The sequence below is a fragment of the Bidens hawaiensis genome, unplaced genomic scaffold (assembly GCF_021521415.1).
Source record: "Bidens hawaiensis isolate Kalapana, Puna unplaced genomic scaffold, B.hawaiensis_p1.1 tig00012729_1, whole genome shotgun sequence".
Taxonomy (NCBI): Eukaryota; Viridiplantae; Streptophyta; class Magnoliopsida; order Asterales; family Asteraceae; genus Bidens; species Bidens hawaiensis.
Window position 1 is genome coordinate 127,155 of NW_027492054.1, and position 23,925 is coordinate 151,079.

Consider the following 23,925-nt stretch of genomic DNA (forward strand, 5'->3'; position numbering starts at 1 on the left):
CCATGCCTTTTTTCTCTTAAATGAACTCGGGAACACAGCGCATGCGCCTTCTGTGAAGACGCTTTGGAATCGGTTTAACAAATATCTCGCAGTTTAGAGTCGGTTATTTGGTAATTTATAAGTAGCTAGTGTGGTATTTCACGGTTTACGCTTTCAAGGTAAGAAATCTTCTTAAAGAACACTTAAACGTAAGGGCCCAAGGATGTAATAAGAAAGTTATTCAATTGATCATCCTCACGACATATTAGTGTATGTGGAAGACAACTAAACGAGAGTATCTATCTATAGGTTACAAGGAAGACATAGAACGGTTATTTTTTATATGGGTGAAAAATATAGGGAAAATGATGAATCTTAAATAGAAATATTGGTGTAGGTTCTCGTTTTAATTATGATGGATTATAAGTGAGTACTCGTGTAATGTTTTGTCAAAATATTGTGGGCTTTCATTTACCTTTCTCGCTTCTCTTTTTTCCACTTAATAAATAATGTTGTTTTCTAGCTACCCTTTATGAATTCGTATTACTAATTTATCTTTCTAAATATTTATTATTCGCAACTATCTAATACTTAATTTAATTTAACGTTTTCTTTATTTAACTCGTGTAATATAAAAGTTTCAGATATGAAATACAAGGACTGAAATTACCAATTGCTGTTATTAAAGGACCTTACCAGGTGACTATATATAAGCATAGGGATTATTCATATAAATATTGATTAACAATAATAAAATAATAACAATAACAATAATAACATAAACACAATAATCAAATCAATTTCACAAATTCATACCGCAATTATCTTCAGCGATTCGAAGTTTATACAGACAGCATCAGCAATCATGTATCATCCGTCCAGAGGTGGTGTTCGTGGCGGCCGTGATCGTAAGTTCATATCTCATCTTTGCTAATTAGGGTTTTGAGATTTGTAGCATAAATTTCTTATCTTTCTGTATGTATCTCGTTGATTTGTTTCTGTATAATTGGATAATGACTGTGTCTGTTATTAATTTGATGTTTTGGGCACATAATTTGGGATTAATATTTGGGAATTAGGGTTTTTTATGATTTTGTAAATTTATGTGATAAGGTACTCTATTGTTTCTTTTAGTTTTGGTGGCTTTGTGTTGTAGTGTTATGTTTTATTTTGTTGTTATTTAACTTCTGAGTGTAGAAAAAGAAGTGTTAATTGAAATGAATCAATGATATATGCTATTTGTGTGCAGAGTTTAATTGGGATGATGTGAAGGTTGATAAGTATAGAGAGAACTATATTGGTCACAGCCTCAAGGCTCCTGTAGGAAGATGGCAGAAAGGTTAGTCTCTTTATTTACTAGTTGCATGTTCTAAATGTTAATAAAGTTTCATGATGTTTGACTGGATATACGGTTTCCTAAGTATGTAAAATATAGTTTTATACCATCGATATATGTAATGATGAAAAAGGTGTGAAATGACTAGTAGTTACTGCTGTTGGGCTTATTTGAAGCACCTTTTGTTTATTAATAATCATATCTTTTTATTAACAACCGTGTCAAATATGATCACAAAAATCGTTCTATTCCCCAATTGTCTGATTTCTTGTAACATAATGATTTCAGAGTGTTCTGTCTTAAAGGGTTACTTGGGTCAACTTTTAACCGGTTTCACCTGTTTTCTCTGAACCATTAGAAATGATAATAAGTTGTATACTTGTATGAAGTCCATGCGTTTTTTATACATATTATGGACTTATTAATAAGTAAACGGTGCTCTGCTCCTTGGTTTTAAAATGCATGATGCTCCCATGCGTTTTTTATCCAAAAAGCTGATGTGCAATGCGCCAATGCGTGATGCCTACGCATAACATATTCGAGGCGTTTCTTATTATAAAAATATAAAGTTGATAGTTTTGAAACTCTAAATATGTATGTAGAAGTAGTCTATGCAAAGGTATAAGTACCATGTGCATATACTCACTTTAATTCAGAAATGTGTTCATCAGACCACATCGCGCATTATGCGCATCATCCTCGCATCATGGATTGGCATCACAGCACTCCATCTGATGTGATCTCAGCAGCGCATTACGCTTATGTGCTCCTGATGTGCGCGCATGTTAAAACCAAGCTCTACTGATATTAGGCACAATCATGTAGGCCCCACGTTTTTCATGATGAGATACCACGAGTCATGTGCTTTTATAATATAATCTTTGAGTAACTATTCAGCTGATGTTCTTCGGGAATTATTTATAAACAGGGAAGGATTTACACTGGTATGCTAGGGATAAAAAAGGCAAACAGGCGGATATGGATGCTGCTAAAGAAGAAATAAGAAGGATCAAGGAAGAAGAAGAACAAGCTATGAGGGAAGCTTTAGGTTTAGCTCCTAAACGTTCTACAAAACCTCAAACTAATAGACTTGATAAACACGAGTTTTCTGAACTTGTGAAACGAGGATCCACTGCAGAAGACTTGGGTGCTGGACATGCTGAGGCGGCTCACGTTCAGGGGCTCGGTTTTGCCAAGTAAGATCCTTTGATTCAACTGGATTTCACTTATTAGTTATGAACTTGGTGCCTAGGTGGCAGAGCAGATCCGAGCCAGGGCAAGCTCGAGCTCTAACTTAAATGAGCCAGCTCAGCTTGGCTCATTTGTTTTAGCGAGCTCAAAATTCGAGCTTGAGCTCGGCTCGTTAAAAGCGTGAGCCAGCTCGTGGCTTCTTTTTTTTTAACAATTATTGTTATATAAAAGACAAAAAAACATACAAATAATACAAAATTTATAAATAAAAGAGAAGTTATAACATTATATGTATTAAGGATGTGTTATGTATTTGGTCAAGACGAGCGAATTGGGTAACGGGTCAGAAAAGAATCAAGGATTTGTTGGGTGTAAAATATCCTTATTTTATTTATGTTTACTTGTAACTGCTGATGTGGCACTGATTGCCATGCTAGCAGCCTCATAAAATGCCAAATGTTCATTTAAAAGTTTGAAAGAAATGCCTTTTTTTTATAAAAAAAATTATATTGGAAAGTAACTGTTAAATGCCAATATTTTACATATACACTAAAATGACAAATAAGATGACTAGTCTCAACAGTTTTTGGAAGGGGCAATATTGTATCATCTTTACCCGACCAAAATATTAATACCAAGTGTACCAATTTAATATTTTAAAAGTTAAAATTTTATATTTTCTCATTTCATAAAATACCATTTATAATATGACTATAATAGCCTACTTTTTCTCTTTTCACTCTAAGCTCTCATATTCTAATGTAAGTCCCTTGAACCTGAACTGGTCGAGAGAGATGAACCCGCACCACAAGGGTATATATGCTACTAATTTAAAAATGGGTATATTTGATGTTATGATTTTTTTGTTTTTTCTCTTTTCACTCCAAACTCTCGACTCTCGTATTCTAATGTAAGTTTTAAGGGTAGGGCATAAATGTCATACTTTTTAAAAAGGGGATGTATCTGGTATTATCAATTCGTGTTGAAATCATACGAATTTGAAGATTTGCTAGGAGTTGACCATGCATTAACAACTAGTAGTCATTTTTATTTGTTTTATGTGATAAATTACTGGAATTAACATCTGTTATTTTAACTGTTTTAACTTCAGGGCACCTAAAGCGTGGGAAGAATCGAGTTCTCTACCTGCCCCAGTTACAATGACAACAGATGTGCCTAAAAACACAAATGTTTCTGACACAAAGGAAGATTCAGAAGATGAAGAAGTTACCCGAAAGAAAAGAAGGCGTGAAGAGAAAAAGCAAGAGAAGTATGAAAGGCGAGAAGAACAGAAACATGAACGAAGAGAAAAGAGGCATCATGCTCGTGATTCGGATGACAAGAGGAAGCATAAAAGCAGACATGATTCTGATTGAGTGATGGTTCAATGTTGAAATGTATGTTACTTTGTAACTATAACGGATTTTATTACTTTTAATCTGTCTTAAGTTGAACGATTGTGTTTTACTGTTTGTATGACATTAAATCTTGGCTTCACCGATTTTGGTGTTATGGTCTGGTTTTGATGATACTCTGGTTAAATCCTGAACCAATCTGTTGTAAAAATTAAAACCGTATGAAGGGGTTATGTTTTAGTTAAGCTGCTAGCTGGACGGCAGAATTTGGTTAATTAATAAAAATTACCAAGAGTTTCAGGCTTCAGTCTTTAAAAAAATAATAATATTGTGAAGGTTGGTTGTTGCCAGCGTTATGCTTACGGGGGGCACCCTTTAACGCTGGCTACACCGCACCAGGGCATTAGACCACCCGTAGTGGCAACGTTGCCACCAACGTTAAGGAAGAAAACGCCCCCCCCCCCCCCCCCCCGCGTTATGTGAAGTTGATTTTTGGCTGCGTTGTATACAAAACGCGGGGGTTGGCACACAAATCAAAGAAAAATAGCCGTTGGGTGGGTCTTGGAGCCGTTGGCAATTTTTAAAAAAAAAATAAATTATATTAATTATATTTATACTATATAAACAAACCAAACTCATTTTTTTTAACACACTCCTTCCACTTCTATACCAATTTATATCTTTTACACAAATATTTATATCATCATGTTTTCAAACAACAACCAAAATATTCTCGGTTTCGGTCAATATGCCCGTCAAGTCAACCAAAATCCACAACCAAACCAATCTACCGCCCCAACGCCAACCGTACCCGTCCCGCAAATGGCCGCCTACTTTGCATATCTACAAAACTCTATGCCAAACCCGGTGCCCGGTTTCCAAAACCCGACGGCGAACATTAATAATGACTGGGCGCCACGTGGCGCATAATGCCTGGGGGTGGAGAGTTATGACTACAGCCTGTTTTTGTAAAAAACCATAACTCTAACTAGGCGCCACGTGGTGCATAATGCCTGATAGTGGAGCTTTATGACTACACATGGTCTTAAGGGGGAGGCGGGAGACGCTATGGAGGTTTAGTTAACGTGGTAACAAGCTTGATAACAAGAAAATGGTATATCTAAAAATATGTTTTTATAAGTTAAGAAACTATAAATTTAATATACAAAACTAGTTGAGAAAATCAAAGCTAAGCTCTCGATTTGGAAAGCTTGCTCTCTCATTTGACGGTAAAATCGTGTTATCTAGTGGAATGGTGTTTGCCTCTCGAGAAATGAGATGAGTTTAAATTTTTACAAGTGCAAGATCATGAGGATTTTATGTGGAAAAAAATTGCTATCAAGTAAAAACAAAGAAACACATCTCCCAGTTTATAATATATCCTTGTTTAAAGCCCCTTAATTTTGTTGATGATTGAGACTCTTTTGTGATGCTCTGATGGTTCCTCAAAAACCAATTCCCTAAAGAACTCGGAAAGTGGTAAAGATACAAATCCGAGCCATCCTCACTTCGGTGCGGGTCATTAGTGCAATACACGCAAGCAATAGAATTTGGAGATGTTATCCCCTAACTAAAACACATATATAACAAACACCAAATATCTAGAATCATAAATTTTATCAGCCAAATTTGGAACAATGTCACAGCAACTTAAAAGCAGAAATGTCAATGAACTGAGAATACAAACAGAGACGTCCCAACCGGAAACCTGATTCCTTTCAAACAACCATAATAAGTTTTTGGTACTCGATGTCAAACAGCTTAGTTAGTCTTTGAGGCCCGCTACAGACGGGGCCTCACCCCTTGTTGTTTTGACATAGTTAACATAGTCGCTGTAGTTCATAGTGAACAATGTGCTTTGGTAGCGAGTGAGTCGAATACGGTTCCTCACTGAGTCAGTAATTGCACCTCTATAACCAGCTTTCCTCATCAAAGAGTCGATTGCTTCGATTGTTGTCCAACCTGAAGAACAAAAACCACCACTTTTAACTTTCAAATTTCAATGAGTCAAAACATTATGCTTGTCCTGTCTAATTTTATTTTATTAGTTTTTAGTTTTATGAGTCATTAAAAGATGGTTTCGTGTCCATTTGGGTAATAGATAAACTAAAAACTAGCGGTGTTAGCAGTAATAGGTTGGCGGTTTGAATTGTTCAACACAACCATATATATATTTGGGTCAAATACATCAACCCTGACCTGGTTACACTTAAAAACACGGAATCCAAACACAACCTGTTTAACCCATCTATCTAATGAAATCCAAACACGCCCTGCTTGCGGTGCGCGCATATAATGTATATATGTGTGAACCCTCGGGTGGGCAAAAGTAAAATTGCACTAATTTTAACGTTATTTTACTAATCTCGTGAAAATAACGTTAAAAGTGGCGGAAGGTTAATCAGGCATCATGTGGTGGCGTTGATAGCCAAAAGACAATGGTACATGCACCAATCAGCCGGTGTCCCGATGATTGAGTGCTATGTGCCTTATGTCCAAGACTTGATGCAAAACTACTATCAAGCCGGGGGTCTCATGGAAGCAGCCTCTCTATCCCTATGGGGTAGAGGTAAGGTTGTCTACATCTTACCCCCCTTAGACCCTACCATAGCTTTGCTATTGGTGGTATATACTGAGTACGATGATGATGATGATCTAATGAATGGGTTAAATGGGTTTGCGGGTCGACCTGTTTAATCAATCGGGTTTAACAAGTCAACTTAAACAGGTCGACCCAAACACGGCCCCTTTATTAAACGGGCTGGATATGACACCTCAAAACCTGATTATTTTCATGTCATGTCAAAAATTGCCACCCCACAAGAAACATGGTGAATATGAAAAAATGCTAAGTTGGCAAAATGACGTGGCAATGCATAATCATTCCGCATTTTTTAGTAATGTTGACATGGCAAGGAACAATGTGACATCGATTGCCAAGTGAAAATACATTATTATTTTAGAATAGAGACCATTTTAAATTTCATAAAAGCTAATATATTATATATTGTTACAAAAGCCATTGCTAAAACAATAGTCCAATTTTAAACACGACAAAAACTAACCTTCTTGAGCAGCGACATCAGGTAGGTATGTTGCACTTCGCTTGGTATTATAGTCAGGATCAGTGAACTCAATAATTATACCATGCTTTCCAACCTGCAACATCACAAGATAATAAGAGTCAATTATAATAAAGACTATGTTTCAATAGTCATCCAGTTTTTTCGAATAAATGATTTAATAGGTTTTATGCATACAAATACACTTTAGGCGACTTGCAGTCCATATAACAAGTTCCTTTATAGGTTATAGCTATTTTTAGTTTACACGCTTGATCGCTAATGATATAAATTTGGTCATCCTTAGCTTTCATTTTACATATACATGACCTTAAATTATTGTAACATTCTTGTATTAATCAATAGTAACAAGCTTAAACTTGAGCAAAACACGAAAATCTTACCTCCCAATCGAGATGGTTAGCAGCATTTTCATAATTAGTAAGAAGCGAAACTGTACATTGCAAGAACGGTAACTCCTTAGCTTGTATCGGAGGAAATCGATGATCCCTCAAAGCACTGCAAAACAAAAACATAATAAAAAAGTCATATTCTGCCAAATTATTGAACAAAGAAACTTTTCAAATGGATTCATAGATAAGTTGTTGAACTTAAATTCAGATAATTGAATATATAAACCTTACAAAATATGTAAAATTTATGGGTGCACCACTACATCAACTCATTACTTTGAGGAGATGTATAATAACAGTAATTTGATTAACATGTTTTTATTGCAGAGGATACTTACTAACCTTGTTAAAGCATAATCCTTGAAACCGTTCACTATATCACGAGCAGAAAGTGTCCCAATGCACCCACGTAAACGGGGTTCATAACCATTAACCACTTTTTTCCAAGTCACAAATAGTGGGCTGAAACCATATAATATAAACGGTTAATTCGAATATAAACAATTCTAAAATATAAAATATAAAAAGAGACAATATAACTTATGAAAGGTGAACTATTCATATTTATATGATCTATTACACGGATGTCATCATATTACAATTTTGATCCTAAAATTTGCACATTACACCTTTAATCTATCATTCACCAAAAACATAATCAATATACATCAAGTAACCAAAATGACACAAAGTAATCCAAAACTTAAATAACTACACGCCCAAACAAACAAACAAACAAAATGAATTAAATAATATCCGAAAACATCAAAGACCAATACTTTACTCTTCTCTTCATCATCAACATGCGTTTGGGTCGGTTTTGGCCTAAAACCGAACCAAAAACCTGAGTTTTTAAAAACCATATGGTTTTTTTCGTTTTTCAGTTTGGGTTCGGTTTCGGTTTTGCCATTTGAGCTTGAAAGTACTGGTCCGAAACATAAATAACTAGCCCAGTATAGTGAATTCATGCCTAAACCATTTTGCTAACTGGTAACTAATTGATAAATATACATTTGAATTAAAACATTTGCGAAATTCTTATAACATTAAAAACAATAAATCTACAAATTGGGTATTTTTTTCTATTTTTATTTCATGCAAAACCATAACAGTGTATACAATACATATGATAATATAAATATATAAAGAGAGAGAATAATGTTATTATTATGATTATTAATATTATTAATACAATAACTTACTGTTGACCCTGATCATCAAAAGCAGGAGGAGGTACTTGTTCATCGTTGTAGTGAGCCACAAGTGTATCGAAGCAATACACCACCATCTCCCTATTTGCTGACACCATTCTTCCTTTCCTGTTATTAATTATTAACGCAATAATAATACAAGTAATAGGGTAATTGAATGGATTTGAAGAAAGAATTAGGGTTTTTTTAATTTTAAATCTCAAACGGGTGTTGTTCGAAATCGATTGATAGATTCACCACAGTACTGATTCAACAACACCAGCTTGAATTGAAAGTTGAATCAAACTCTCTGGTATTATTATTTGGGAGATGGACCCTTTATTATAGGAAAAGTGGTTGTGGCTTTTTCTTTTCAGAATTTTTTTTTTAAACGACTAACAAACTAAAGTCGTGTGTTTCGTACGCGGCTCTCGTTGGTTAAAGGTAGCCTCGACCCTCACGTCCGCTAAACGACATGACAGCGAACCCTTATATCTTCCATATAAATTGGTGATAGTAAGGTTTAAACCTGAGTGCTCAATTACTTATAATTTTGCATCTTTGTCCTTTGCAATATCCTATATTTTGTGTATCATTTTCTAATTTATTTATTTGTAACCATCACAACTTATTATATTACTTGTTAGCATTGTGCTAAGTAATAATTATAATAGGTAAGGTAAACACACGTCTTATGCTATCTAAGTGTATGGTTTTAAAAGAGGTTTAAAACATAAAACTCATGAAACTTGGTTTTAAACACTTATCATTGTGTCTAGAGCGTAAATGGACCTATACATAATGAGCAAATTCAAACAATGAAACATTTGGAACATGTATTCAGCTATGATATTAGATTAAAATTTGTGTTGTTGGTATGCTATTGTAGGAGAACTGTTCATAAAATAGATATAGTACACAAAATTGAAGCAAAACCTATAAACCAAAGGCGTTCTCATAAATGATATTTTGTTGCTTGTAATTTTCTTTAGTTAGTAATCATGTAACTTTTGTTGTTTTAGAACCTTTTTAATAGATCTTGTTTACAATTTGTTGTAAAGGATGTCTTATGCAAAGAAGAAAAAGATTCAAAACTAAAATTCTAGAAACATGAATCTAGAATCTAATACATTTTTTTTTCAATTTTGTTGCAAATGATAAGTGCAGAGAAGTAAAGGATTGAAATGTGGAAACATGAAAATCTAGAATCTAAAACACGGTGATCAAGATAGAGACCCTAAAGCAATAGTTAGTAATGGATTCAAGTTAGTTGAATTTTATCCTTGAACCACCATCTCAACAACACGACACACGCCTATTAAACAGACCATCCTCGTATACGCCCATGAGTCAACAAACAAAACATGACGCAAATATTAGACGATCACCAAAGGCTTTTAGGTTACTTATCCAAACAGCTGATGCTTAGCATAGGTAAAGAAAATCAGGTTAACTCATAAATCCACTTGCAATTTGTTCTTTTCTAAAACACTTTTATGATTAAAACCCATTTCTAAAACACTTTATGATTAAAACCAACTACAATCATAGATTCATAAGATACAAGCTCCTGAAGGATGATTATCAAAAAAAGATGATACCCATTTTATGTTGTTACAATCATATAGTCATCACATGTAGCTTAAATGGATAATGATATTGTGAAAAATAAATGAAATTTAAGCCCATATAACATCTTAAATAACAAACTCAAAATATAAACGAAAGTTTCTTCTAGCCGGTCCTTCGGTAGGTCACCTGCATCAAGAAAACATAATTAAAATTAGCCCAATTTCGCTTGTTTAAAAATGTAGTTGATGAAAAGGCTAATATGTAATAATGACGAGACACATGCAGCTTTTGTTGTCCCTCAAGCTTATTTGACTGTACCTAGAGCAACGCCTTTACCAAGTTCTCTTGAGACTTAGATAGTCGTTGAAATCTAATGTCAACAATATATTCCTAAAGGCTTTGTCCTAGTGTCATAGATTACAGTTCTTATAATCTAGACATCAAACACAATAATAAATGGAATGAAAGCAATTGTTTATTATTTGACTAGTAAGACTATGAAGCATATTGAATACAAAGAGTTAATAGAGCAATGTTTTGATCAGCTGGTTAAAAAATGCGAAATCAAAAGCATTGAAGCAAAATCTCAAAATCTATAAACCAAATGCATTCTTGTAAATGGTATTTTTTATTTTTAGCTCTTGTGGACTTCTATGTATCAGTTTAGCACTTCAAAGCCTAGCACTTGCTCGTTTAGAGTACTGTACACAAGCATGAGCCGAGCTTTGGCTAGTTTTAAGGTTTTTCACAAATTAGCTTGAGCCTAGATTAGCCGATCTCGAGCTTTAATATCTGTATGCGAGCCAAGCTCTGGCTAGTTTAAAGTATCGTGCACGAGCATGAGCTGAGCTTCAGTTCGTTTTAAGGTTTTTCTTTAGCTTGAGCCTAGCCTAGGCGATCCTGAACTTTAGTAACAGTATATAAGCCGAGCTCGAGCACAAAAGTATAAGCTCAAACCAAGCTGCGCATCAGAAAATCCTAACAATCAAAGATCGAGTAGTGTAAGACTCGGGCTCGCCTAGGATCATTTGCACCCCTAGCTATAAGGTATGAAGTTATAAATCAATCTTTATATTGTCTTCTTGTTCATGCCCTTAAACATCAGTTGCATTAATTATTTATAAGCCTAATAACCTCAAATCAAAACCGTTCTTACCGTTGTAGTTGCAATTTAGAAACAGATTGGTTTTGGTTTAAAATCAGTTACTTAAAGCATTCGCCTAAAACCGTTAAAACCGAACAAATAAATACCCTGCAATAACAGCAAATGCACAAATACTTGCTGCTCAAACTAACTATTTTGCATACTAATTGCACAAATGTTAAGCTCAAACTAACTTAACTTGTTGCTCAATCAATCATAACAAAAACCAATTGCAATACAAATCAATCAAAACCACTAACCTGAAGCCCTAGGGTTTTGGTGACGTCACTTTTGCGGAGCAGCAACAGAAGGAGTACCGAGCAAGCTAGCCTGTTGAAGCTCAAGCTCGTTGTACTGAGCCTCACGGTCCATCTCAATGATTAGAGGAACGACGAGGATCAAGAAGGTGGTTCCGGCGATCCAGGCGGCCTTGCCGGTGCTCTTGAGAAGCTTCTTGGCGACGAAACCGGCGTCGGAGGCGACTCGCTTGCCTTTGTAGACGATGGGTGAATCGGATATGGTTGATGAAACCCTAGATAGCACTCCTTCGTTCTTCGCCGCCATGGGTTATGTTAGAGTTAGGGTTTCTTTGTTTCTTATCTTTTTATTTTTTTCATCTCCAAGGAAGATGAAGCTTTTATGTCCATGGACACGTGCCTTGTCATTGAAGTCGGTTTTTTTTAATAATTTGTTTTTTCTTTTATAAAACTTAGCTTTCATGTTTTGATCGATAATAATTCATACTTAATAAATTATCTGTGATAGTTTAAACTTGAAAACTATTTTCCTTCACCGATCCTTTATTAATTGGGGTTTATTTTCGTTAGTTCATGGTGACATGACAGATGACATGGGTCTTATATACATAATAATGATAAATATATTATAATTAATTAATAAATAGTAAACGGGTCGAGCGCGAGCTGAGCTTGAGCTTGAGCTTGAAAAACTATTCCTGAGCTGAGTTCGAGCTTTAGAAATAGAAATTAAAGCGGGCCAAGCTCGAGTTGTGTGTGAGTTAAACAAGCCGAGCTCGAGCCGGCTCACGAGCCTAAAGAAACAATGTTGTTTATTTTACACGCAAACATCTACGTCATCTGCCACGTACGCCACCATAAACTAATGGAGTTAACCCCGTTTTTTATAGGATTGGTGGAGGAAAATAATTTACAAGTTATGTCACATTTAATTTCTTAAATAGAGCTTATTATCAACCAATACATGAAAGTTAAGATTATTAAAAAATCAAAATTCCTTGTAAAAGAAAAAAAAATCTCAACTCCTTTTACTTTAAATTTTTATATGTTAATAATTTCATTGAATTTTTATTAATTTTCTAATTAAATTTTCAATATGTATATTACACAAGCTTCTAACATTGTTTAGAAAATATGTGTGTGGGTCAAGTTATCCTACAAAGATAAACAAAAACGAGAAAGATAAGAAAAATTTATAGTCACACAAAAAAACACTTAAAAATAACAAAAAGAATTATAACTCAAAATTTAATAAAAAAACGAAAAAAGTAAAAACACAAAAATGATTCCACTGTCATCCTCGTTTAAAAAAAGGCACAGTGTTAAGGGAAAATATCATTGTCTTTTTGTTTATCATTGTGTTTTGTGTTTATTTTCGTCATTAAATGTGTTTTTTTTTTGTGACAGCCGGGAATTATTTATTTATTTTTTCGTTAAACCTTTCCGGCACTACCGAAACAATTGTGACACTAAGCAATATACGGGATGTCTGCTAAATTCAATTTAATCTTTCAATAGACAATAAGTCTACCTATATCATTTTGATCTCTTGGACACGGAGTCAAACGAATTTATTTTGATCATACTTATAGATTGTAGTCTACTTATTTACTTAGTGGCACATATCAATTTTCGGGACGGAAAATATTTCAACAAGGGGATAATGTGACACCCGACAAATTCAAGTTAACACCACAAACACAAATTCCGTTATCTTAATCATTTGTTCATGCATTTCACTTAATTAAGGTTATTTAAGTGTGTCAGTTATTGCACAAACATTCACGTAACGGTAATTCGAGAATTAGCGAACCATACGAGTTTAACCCCGAACGCTGGTGATATATGAAATAATATCTAGAGTATATGTTTATAATATCATTTGTGTGAAATTACGTGCTAAATGATTGCGTGCTTAATTTGTAGCCTGTTCGTGAAATTGCAATCTATTGCGCATAACTTATAAATTTCAGTTGTTTAAAAAAGTAATATATTATGAAATAATAACGAGGCTTTAATTTATAATCTTGGATTGGTATTTCATTCATAAAGATTTGTTATAACCCGATTTGGTGTTAAAAAGGTTCATTTTAAGTCGAAACTCATTTTAAAAGCATCATTCTTGTGTAATTTGATTAATATTTATTAACTAATAAAAAAAGGATTAATTTCATATATATCCTTACAAACATTACAAATATCATATATACTCAAGCAAAACTTAAAATATTATATACACCCTTACAAAGTAACTAAAATATCATATATGCCCTTGTAAACACAACTAAAGTATCATATATACCTCTATTAATTAATAAATGACCATTTTATCGTTATTTTTCAAAAAAAATATTTTTTTAACGAATAGACCATTCTACCCCTTTCTGTTGCATAATGTGTTTATGCCCTATGTTATTATCTTAATTTTAATTGACGTTTCTCACCTGTAACGACAACCAAATCGTCTCTCGTCACTTCTTTAAAATTGCAAACCATTCGATGATTCATCGCATCGAATGGTCTACATTGTAAAACTTTTTATCACATCTAATCAAACTAGAGTAATATGGTCGTTTTTTTAATTTTTTAATGAATTGGGTATATATATGATATATTAATAACTTTTTAAGGACATATACGATATTTTTAGTTTTGCATGGGTATATATGATATTTTCAATATTTGTAAGGGTATATATGAAATTGCCCCATAAAAAAAATACTCAACCCAAATTCCTTTCAAATTACTTGACGCCTCCTCCTGCCTCTATTACTATCGTGACATCCAACCCAACCTTAATCATATTCAATTCAACCTTAATTCTTGCAATTTGTGATGTCTTTGAATGATTTTCACAATTCCTAACACTATTTGGTAATAGTTAACGAGTCAAGTGCATCCTTTTGGTTTTGAGAAAAGTATATTACACGCGACACGAGATGAGTTCATGCTTTTTCGATACTTGTTTTCCGGAGAGAAAACACAAAACCACTTTCGTATACTTGTTTTTATGGATTGAAAACACAAAACATTTTCCTTACTTGTTTTCTAGATTGAAAACACAAAACATTTTCCTCACTTGTTTTATGGATTGAAAACAAAACATTGGCTTATACTTGTTTTCTAGGAGAAAACATGAATATACTGGTTTTCTAGAGGAAAATGCATCGACTTTTTTTTTTATTTATATAGTTTCTTATATATCATAAGTGTATACTAGATGCCCTCATATCACTTAAAATCCTTACATACCTTTAACCATTATGATGGGGCCGCGTGAAAATTTAAGTAGTATTACTGGGTTTGACAAACTCCATCTTCTATAACTCGACTGGATGTCGGAAGGGTGTAAATTGTCCTACAATACTTCAATATTCTGTGATACACCTAGAAGAAAGGCATACAGACAGTCAGTTTCGGTTCAAATGTCTATTAGCTTGTAAATGAGTTAGCTACCTTGGTATATTCGAAAAATGCTAAATCTACTTATACATACATTAGTTATAAACTCACTAACCTCGCGTTGACTCATCACCCATGAGTATTTATACTTAACCAGGCTACTAGATGTGCTAATGAGCAGGTTGCATTGCATATGTAATGAGCAGTGGCTAGGGGTGTTCAAAACTATCTGTATCCGAATTATCCGACTATCCGTATCCGAACTATCCGAAAATTCGGATACAGTTTTCAGATTTTTCGGATATCCGAAATATCCGGTATTTTAATTTTAATATTTTTTAATTGTATTTTATATAATACCTAATAACAAAGCCTACCTAGCATAACAAACGAGCAACCCTCTTCTCTCATTCTCTCGCACACTAATCCTCTTGAGTCACGGTCGTCAGCTACCGCCGCCATCCACCATCGTACAGTCAACCACCGTCGCCATCATACAGTTAGCCACCGCCGCCATCCCTCATTGTACAGTCAACCACCTTCGCCGTCCACCATCTTACAGCCAACCATCGACCGTCGCCATCCACCATCTTAAAGATAGCCACCGTCGCCATCCACCATCTTACAGCCAGCAACCGTCGCCATCCACCATCGTCCAGTCATCCTCCGTTTCTGTCAGTCCCTTTTCGGATATTCGGATATCCGAAGTTTCGGATTCGAATAGTGATTTTCACTATCCGAAAGTTCGGATATCCGGTTTTGAACAGCCCTAGCAATGGCGGCCTAACCATTTAGGGGGGGGGGGCTAAAGCATAGGAAAAAAATGGGGGCCTTATCGAAAATTAGAGAGATGCAATACTAAATTTACAAATTAAGCGATTATCGTGTTTCATATATAAAGTTTACATTTTTTCTAGTTTTATTTTGAAAATGGACTTTGATTTATACAATACAAATCAAAGGAATATATAAGGCACCAAATCTTCTTTTATATTATAACAAACCATAAAATGAAAGTAAAGAAATAAGTGAATGAAATTCCATCCCATATTGGTGGAGGAAATAAAAGGAGAGGCTTCCATCATATTATAAATAGGTTTGTAAGTTCTTGTCCCACATCGCTAGATTATAAAACTAGTGAGCACTTTATAAGAAATAAAATTTCTATGTTAATGTTCTTATAAGACATATCACACCCAATGGTCCTAGCAGAGGGTGCGAAGCACCCGAACGCGCACGGGCTCGGGCGAAGTGCGATGGGCGCAATGTGGCGCTTTCATGGCGCACTTCGCACGCTCGCATCGCCGCGAGCCGCATTAAAGGCCGCCTTAGTATTTTTGTTGGGAATTAAGATTTTTTAAAAATCCTTCCATCGTGATACGCGACAGGTTTAGGTTAGCCATCGCGTACTGCGACGTGGAGGTTACGCAGACGAGACACGTAGGCTGCCACGTGGCGTGCCACGTAGCATGCCTAGGGCTGACTCGACGTAGCTACGAGATTCTTCGTGATACGCGACGGCCGCTGTGTATGGTCATCGCGTACAGCGACGGGGTCCAGAATTGGCTATAAATAGATTGGAAATGAGACGTTCATTCCTTGCTCAAATTTCTTTTCTCTCTGAATACACACACACATATAAGTATATTATAAGTATAATATCCAAGTTATCGTAGCGATACCCTATCCGATCGAAATAAATATACATGAATCAAAAAGCTCTGCCTGTTAAGGTATGACATTGTAACATCGTGTAAAGTTTCTACTCTCGTGATTATCATTATGATTATTGGTTTTATACTAATCTAGGTATACTACATTGTGCTTATTCCAGGTGCTTAATACCAAGAGGCGTTCTTTAATTACAAACTTGCAAGGTGAAACATTCGAGTTTTTGTACAAATCACATTTGCGTGAGACAACTAGTTTTCCGACACTGTCATGGTGATTTCAAAACCTACAAAACCCATGATAGATTATCTAAATATTTTCAAAAGTATTTTAAATACATTACAGTGATTAAGTCTCTATAGACTTACGGGATGGTTACTACTGGTATTGTGGGGTTTTGTATACAAGGCTTGACTACTGGGCTATTACACGTTACTTATTGGACAAGTGTTAGCCAATAAGTAATATGACCACAGTCATAGATACGGTCGAGTGACAAGTACCTTTCGGTAATTGGTAATCAGGCAGATGTAAAAAACATCTTATTGTTGTAACTGTAAAAAATGTGCCATTTACAAATGAATGTACTCACCAGTATTTCTTGCTAATCAAATATTTTAAACATGTTTCGGGTGACTTGTTAGAGACAAAGGAATGATGCCTGCGGGCTTCCAGTTTAAATAAGTGACTTGTCACAAGAATAAAGAAACGTGTATTGTAAATAAAGGTTTAACCCTATAAAACTTATGTTTGTATCAAAAGGGATTAAATTCCCGTTTTATCATAATAATAATCATGGTATTTTTATAATTCTGATCATTTTTCCTAACTACAGTTCTGATGAAATTTTCTGCTGCAAAATAATTTAATAAACACCGATACCACAAATCAATGTTCACGGCTCCTCTCCCAGGGTATAGGGGTCGTGGGCTGTGACATATAATTCCCAACGACAATGGAAAAAAGATATATAAACTTGGCAAGGGAAAATATAAAAACACATTGAATAAACTATGAGCAAAGAAAAAACTTTTAAAAAAATTGCATCAAAAAAGAATTAAACCCTGGGTTTGAAAACTTTTAGCATGCATAACCCTTGAAACTTGGTCATTGGAACAACATCAAGTAACGTGGTTTTCTCATTAACTAGTTTTAATAAGCTTTTTGGTATATATAAATTTTTTTGAACTTTTTAATTGGGGGCCTTATTTTATTGGAGGCCTAAAGCCATAGCTTCACGTAACATCACTATAGGGCCGACCCTGATAATGAGTTACATCTGTCGCGTGAACTTTTATTTCATATTGTTTGCATATGATGGGTTGTGTGTGCTTGAACACATGGTTTATTGTTTATCTTAAAACATTTACTTTAACGCTTCCGCAACTCCTTTATATTGTTTGGTTTGGATTTTGTTTTCTCATGTTTGAATGAGATTTAAATAAAAGTTTTGAATATTTTAATTTGGTTGTTTGGTATAACGAATGAGCCAGATCATGATATGTCACACGCTTCGCGGTAAAACTCTGTTTGTCAAAATTTGAGGGAGTGTCATTTAAATTTTTTCTTTTTTTTAATTTATAATTTGAGTTATGATTTTTTATTGTTTTTATGAATTTTTTTGTAGGTGTTTTTTGTGTGACAACAAATCCTTCTCACACTTGTCATTTTTGAATTTCTTTGTATTTTAACCTTTATAAAAGTAATGCTTATACAGCCTTATAGCCGCAATACGAGTCTGCGAATAATGTGACATGTGGTGGGGGGGGGGGTTGTTAGCATCAAATATTTCCGTAAATTGAAGGTTTTAAATGCAACATATCTCATGTTGTGCCCATATTTAAACAAAAACAAATCTTTGAATATTATTTCTTAAGTTATATTTAGAATAAGCTTGTTTAAACATTGTGTTAAAGGGTTGCTTGACACCCTCTTATTTCTCAATATATGCATCCCATGTTTCTTTCTTTATTGTTTTTCCGTGTCAATGTATGTTTTGACATGAAAATAAAAATTGTGTTCGGGGTTGGTTGGCATCCTATGCATTTTGTAAAGTTGGAATGATTACGAAACTTTGAATCTGTAAGTGTTTTGAGTCAGTAATAAGTAATTTATGTGGTGATGATTGGTGGTGGTGCAATGGACTACACGTAAAAGTATTTAAGCCCCACAATTTTTTTGTTAAATCCTTGTTAACCAGCTACCAAAACCCTTTACCGCCCGGGCCTTAACGCGCCCCCTCCCCCACGCAGCGTGTGCGACGTTAAGACCAAAGCACATCACATTTGGCATCCCCTTTAAAGCCCCCAACAACCACCTGTCTTATAACTTAGCGTTGCAATAAGTTTAATTTGTTTTTTGGGTACCTTACAAAACTACATGCAAAAGTACACATTCCAACAAAAACGTGGCATCTCCCTTGGATAATCGTGTCATTAACTTTTCTCAAATGCATATTTTAGTCCCTTTACTTAAAGCATAATGAAATTATTTGTCTTAAAAGCATGCAGAGTTTCCATTGTCACCCCCCAATTCTGGTATGTTCTAAATAAACCTAACACGTTGAAATGCTAAGACAATCCAGTTTAAAATCACCAAATTATACACAGTATATAAACTCTAAATTTTATAAGTGTGTGTATATAATTCCTAGTATTTGAAATGCTACAATTGGCTAACAACACCGTATCTAAAATCGAATGTTATTATAAGTGTTTGTATAGAATTCCAAATATTTGAAATGCTACAATTGGTTAACAACATATCTGAAAGCAAACGTTAGTTAAATGGGTTCTTCAGTCATTTCAGTTTAATTTCTAACAATTTTTATGCTCAGCGTTATTAACATATTTTATTTGAATTGTGAACCTTTTTATAAACAACAACGCCAAACAACAACAAAAGCACCCACATGCCGCCTCCTCAAGCCGGAAGGCAATCCCCAAAACGAAGGATTACATGAAATCAAAATTACACCTATTCAACGTTAGAGATCAATGTTTAGACATATACTTATACTAAAAAGTTATTAGTTTTATTATCTAACTATCTATATAATTGCCTACCATAAAATCCTACGTGTCACTCTCAGGTTGTTTCCCTCATTCTCTAGAGCCACTAGACTGCTTGATTTCTAAATTGAGACTTCTCATGCATTTGACCCGAAAGCACGGGTATGGGTCTTACCAAACCCATATAGTCTTTAAATGGGTTATAACATCTCATTTATTTGTGAAACTCTTTCATAATCAAACAATAGTTTTGGTCATGGGTCTCACCAAACCCAGATAACCCTTAAACGGGTTATAACATCTCACTTACTTGTGAAATAACCCCTTAATCATCAAAGAATAATTTCAATAGGTTATAAGATCTTATTTATTGGTACATATTTTCATCCTCAAACCCTAATTTAATTTATCTTCTTTACATGTTCCCCATTGTTGGTTTATCATCTCCATCGTCGGTTAACTTTCGATACTACCCGACATCGTCAACTACATCAACGTCCCCTTTTCGTTAGACAAATATTTGTGATCATATTTGTTCATTTAAAAAAATCAACATGTTCGTGTTCGTGTATTTTTGTTCATTAAAAATCTAAAAAACCTACACATCTCAATTGAAAATACCCAAACGCAAAAAAATATAATAACAAACTTATATGTATTAAATTAAAACAAACTACAAAAAATAAAATTAATCATCATAAAATAGAAACCGATTAAAAACAAAAACCTAAATAAACTCCCGTAACACGGGAGGATCAAACCAGTATCCTATAATCTCTTCCAAATTAACCGTCTTTCTACAAACATTTTTTCGTTTCTCGTTTTCCGAAGTGTTTTACAACTATTACATCAAAACTCATCGTTATTAATTTTTTATATTTTGCAGTAATATAATTTTTAAACTGTTTTTTTTAAATATTTGCACAAACAAACAAACATTGCATTGATCGAATAAATATCAATAAATGCATTTTTACACTGTGTTTCCGAGTTTCATTTAAAGAGAGAAAAGAAAGGGAGGAGAATTGAAGTGAAAAGAAAGAGAGGGGGAGAAAAATAATCATTTCATTTCATGTTCCCAAGTTTAATGAAAAATAGAAGAAAAATAAAGAAAATGCAGAAGTTAACAGGTAGTTAATGTTATACATAAATATTTTCTCTCATAATCTCTCCAATTTGAAAGGATGGGTATTAACTTAAGTTTTATAGGCTTTTCTCTCCCCTCCCCTCCCCACCCGACCCGTCCTTAAAAAATCTATGGAACATGATTCATTCCCATTTCCTTCCCCTTCCCTCTTTAAATGAGACTCGGGAACACAGCGTTATTTCTTAGACCCATAACCGATTACCCGACCCGTTTTTCGATAATATCAATGTAAGACATTCGTAAACCCTAACTCTATATAACTGCACTCAAGTCACAACACACTCTCCATCCCATTGCAGCCATAGCAGCAGCTTAACTTCTCTTTGGTGCTTTGAAACCACCAAAGTCATCACCAGCTTTCATGGTAAGCATACATAATAATAATAATCAGATCTATCACTCCGTTAGTTAAAGTTTATTGTTTAATTGAATTGATTATTATATTACTCGTGTGTTGTTTATTAGGCGCCGAAGAAGGAAAAAGCTCCGCCACCGTCATCAAAGCCCGCCAAGTCCGGCGGTGGTAAGCAGAAAAAGAAGGTCCACTTATTGATTTTATTTATTTTATGTTTGTGGTTTTTTATTGGTTATTAAACATTTTTTAAGTTATGATTTTGATGGCTTATACATATTTTACATACATTCCATTTTGTTGTTTATTTTGTAATGCATGCAGTCACTTAGTAACACATTTTTAGAAATGCTAATTCTGATTTATTTATATATTTTTGTACAAAAATAGTGTCCTTTAAGGATATATTTTTTGTTAAGTTTGTGTTGATTAAAAAATACTTATCAAATTAGTGAATGTTTTTTCTCTTTATTAAAAAAACAAAATTTTTAGAAGAAAATTTATCAACTTAAAGATGATGGACACTTTAGAAGTCTTGACATTTCAAGAACGGCGGTTAATTGATTGATTATGAAGCTTTTTTTGTCTCTAGAAAGCTACATGTTATATCAATGGCCGCTCCTAGTTTTCCATTCCGGTATTTCCACAAATTATGTTTTATGTGCTTTGTATTTTATGTATTGAGCATAGGTCAACATGTGTGTTTCATAGAATATTCTGTCTCAATGTCAGTTGTAAAAACAAGGTTTTTACATTTTTAGTTGTGTTTTTGGTAGACTGATCATGATGGAGTTGATGATGGTTGTTCAATACTAAGATCAATGTTGTGGTTGACTGTGTTAGTGTAAGGATGAGGAAGTAGAGACGCCATTGTGAAACTAACGGGATGATGGTGCATTTTTGTTTGGTCATGCTTTCATTGTAAAGGTTGTCTATGTCGTGCTCAGATGTGCTTAAGGTGTTGTAAATGTTTCTTTACTTCTTGGAGATCGGATGTTTTGTTATATTTTTGGTTTGTGAGTTGTGAATTCACTCGCCGAGAATATCGCAACACATTTGTACTTTGGAAGTTGATGTGGCATTGTTGATATTTTGAACTCATCTAAGCATGACATATACAACCTTTGTAAAGGAAACAAGGTCAGCTGAGAGTTGCCATCGCCATGTTGGTTTCTCAACAACGTCTCTTTTACTTGACCATCTTGCTAACAAAGTTAATTTCAGGATTGAGCCTCGGTTTCGAGCTATTAGCGTTTCCTTTATCATCATTGATTGATTTAAAAGTAAAACCTTTTTCTTTCAATATAAAGTCGCGTTATTGGATAATTTGCATACAAACTACTAATTGATATTGAGACGATAATTAGTCTATGCAACTCACATTTGTGTATGCTTAATGCTTGAACCTTAAAGTGCGTAAAGCATAACTTGTGAAAAAACAGGGAGGGAAAATCAGGGGCGGTTATTAATGTAATGTGAGGCCTTGTAGAGGTGGAACGACTTGATAATCAGCCAGTTAAACGTCATTCGGCAATCGATCATGGCGCCCACATCCTTGTTTGACCCTTAATTTTAAAAGAGTTATAAACGATAGTTCCTTTTATATCAGTTTTCTTTTTATATAATAAAAGGGTACTTATGTTTTTTTCCCATCTTGGTATTCATTTTTTCTCAAGAACACACTTTCTTACAAAAAAAAATAAATGCATTTTTTGTTTGACACTGTGTATTTTGAGTCTTCTAGTTATAAGTTGATCACATTTGGGAGACTGAATCTAATAATGAGAAACTTTTTGACAGAAATGTTTAGGAAACATATCCAGTTTCTTAAACAGATGTCGAAATACTAATTTTTTATGTGTTTTTTTTAAATTAATGGATATTAAGAATGTTGGAAATCGGCATGCAGAAGTGGAGCAAAGGAAAGCAAAAGGAGAAGGTGAACAACATGGTTTTATTCGATAAGGCAACATACGACAAGCTTCTTTCTGAAGTTCCAAAGTTCAAGCTCATCACTCCTTCCATCTTGTCAGACAGATTAAGGGTATTGCTATTTGTTACTAATCTTTAATGTTACATTTTATGTTTCTATTACAAACTAATTAGCAAGTTATTAAGGGTGTTACAATTAGCCCGAAATTTTGACTTGAACCCGGACCTGGCATGGGTTTTTATGACTTGATACAAACAGGACCCTGTCAAATTTGTTGCCCATGTTTTCATTTTTTAAGTTTTTGTCTAAAATACAAGATAGGTTTAAGGTTTGACAAAAAAATGCATTTTAAGTAATGTTGTGTTTTTTATTGGTTTAGTTAATGGTGTTTTTTTATCAGTTTATATTTGCTGTGATATAAGTTTTTGTTATAAGTTTTTCTACATATATTTGAAATAGTTTGTGATTGAATAATAATTTATAAATAAGTGAAGTTCATCTCTAGCTTGGCTTTATATGTTTGCAACGTTTAATCCGATAACATTAGAATTGTATTCTACATGTTTTGAGTTTGGAGGTTCTTCTCATGATCAAAATGCTGTATGTTTTTTTCAACAGATCAACGGTTCTTTGGCGCGCAAGGCAATCAAGGACTTGATGGCTAGAGGTGCAATAAGGATGGTATCTGCTCGTGCTAGCCAGCAGATCTATACCAGGGCTACCAATACTTAAAAGATATTCAAGCCATCTGCATTTCTTGATATTAGTTTTTGTTTGATGTAACACAATTAACCCTTATGTTATTTAATACTATTTTATTTCAAGATTAATTTTGGCCTAATGCTTTACTTTACCCAACTGGTGATTGTGGGTTCTATTTATTTGGTAATTGATGCTTAACTTGATTAAA

The 23,925-nt window shown here is 34.1% G+C and overlaps 4 protein-coding genes across 4 annotated transcripts; 2 read left to right on the top strand and 2 right to left on the bottom strand.

Moving 5' to 3' along the window:
• Positions 1-760: 760 nt before the first annotated feature.
• LOC143541988 (uncharacterized) lies at positions 761-4,014 on the top strand. The gene is made up of 4 exons (XM_077034659.1): positions 761-887; positions 1,229-1,318; positions 2,244-2,511; positions 3,618-4,014. Exons 1-4 carry the CDS (start codon positions 845-847, stop codon positions 3,880-3,882), a joined length of 666 nt encoding a protein of 221 aa, XP_076890774.1. The 5' UTR covers positions 761-844; the 3' UTR covers positions 3,883-4,014.
• Positions 4,015-5,461: 1,447 nt separating this feature from the next.
• Positions 5,462-8,688, bottom strand: LOC143541989 (uncharacterized protein At2g38710-like). The gene is made up of 5 exons (XM_077034660.1): positions 8,539-8,688; positions 7,679-7,798; positions 7,328-7,442; positions 6,927-7,020; positions 5,462-5,823 (listed from the first exon to the last, which is right to left on the bottom strand). Exons 1-5 carry the CDS (start codon positions 8,643-8,645, stop codon positions 5,627-5,629), a joined length of 633 nt encoding a protein of 210 aa, XP_076890775.1. The 5' UTR covers positions 8,646-8,688; the 3' UTR covers positions 5,462-5,626.
• Positions 8,689-11,337: 2,649 nt separating this feature from the next.
• LOC143541990 (mitochondrial import receptor subunit TOM9-2-like) lies at positions 11,338-11,860 on the bottom strand. The gene has a single exon (XM_077034661.1). The coding sequence runs from the start codon at positions 11,804-11,806 to the stop codon at positions 11,528-11,530; it is 279 nt and encodes a 92-aa protein (XP_076890776.1). The 5' UTR covers positions 11,807-11,860; the 3' UTR covers positions 11,338-11,527.
• A 9,231-nt stretch (positions 11,861-21,091) lies between these two features.
• On the top strand, positions 21,092-23,827 carry LOC143542030 (small ribosomal subunit protein eS25-like). Its single transcript, XM_077034705.1, has 4 exons — positions 21,092-21,133; positions 21,196-21,270; positions 22,992-23,126; positions 23,634-23,827. Exons 1-4 carry the CDS (start codon positions 21,092-21,094, stop codon positions 23,745-23,747), a joined length of 366 nt encoding a protein of 121 aa, XP_076890820.1. The 3' UTR covers positions 23,748-23,827.
• Positions 23,828-23,925: the final 98 nt, after the last annotated feature.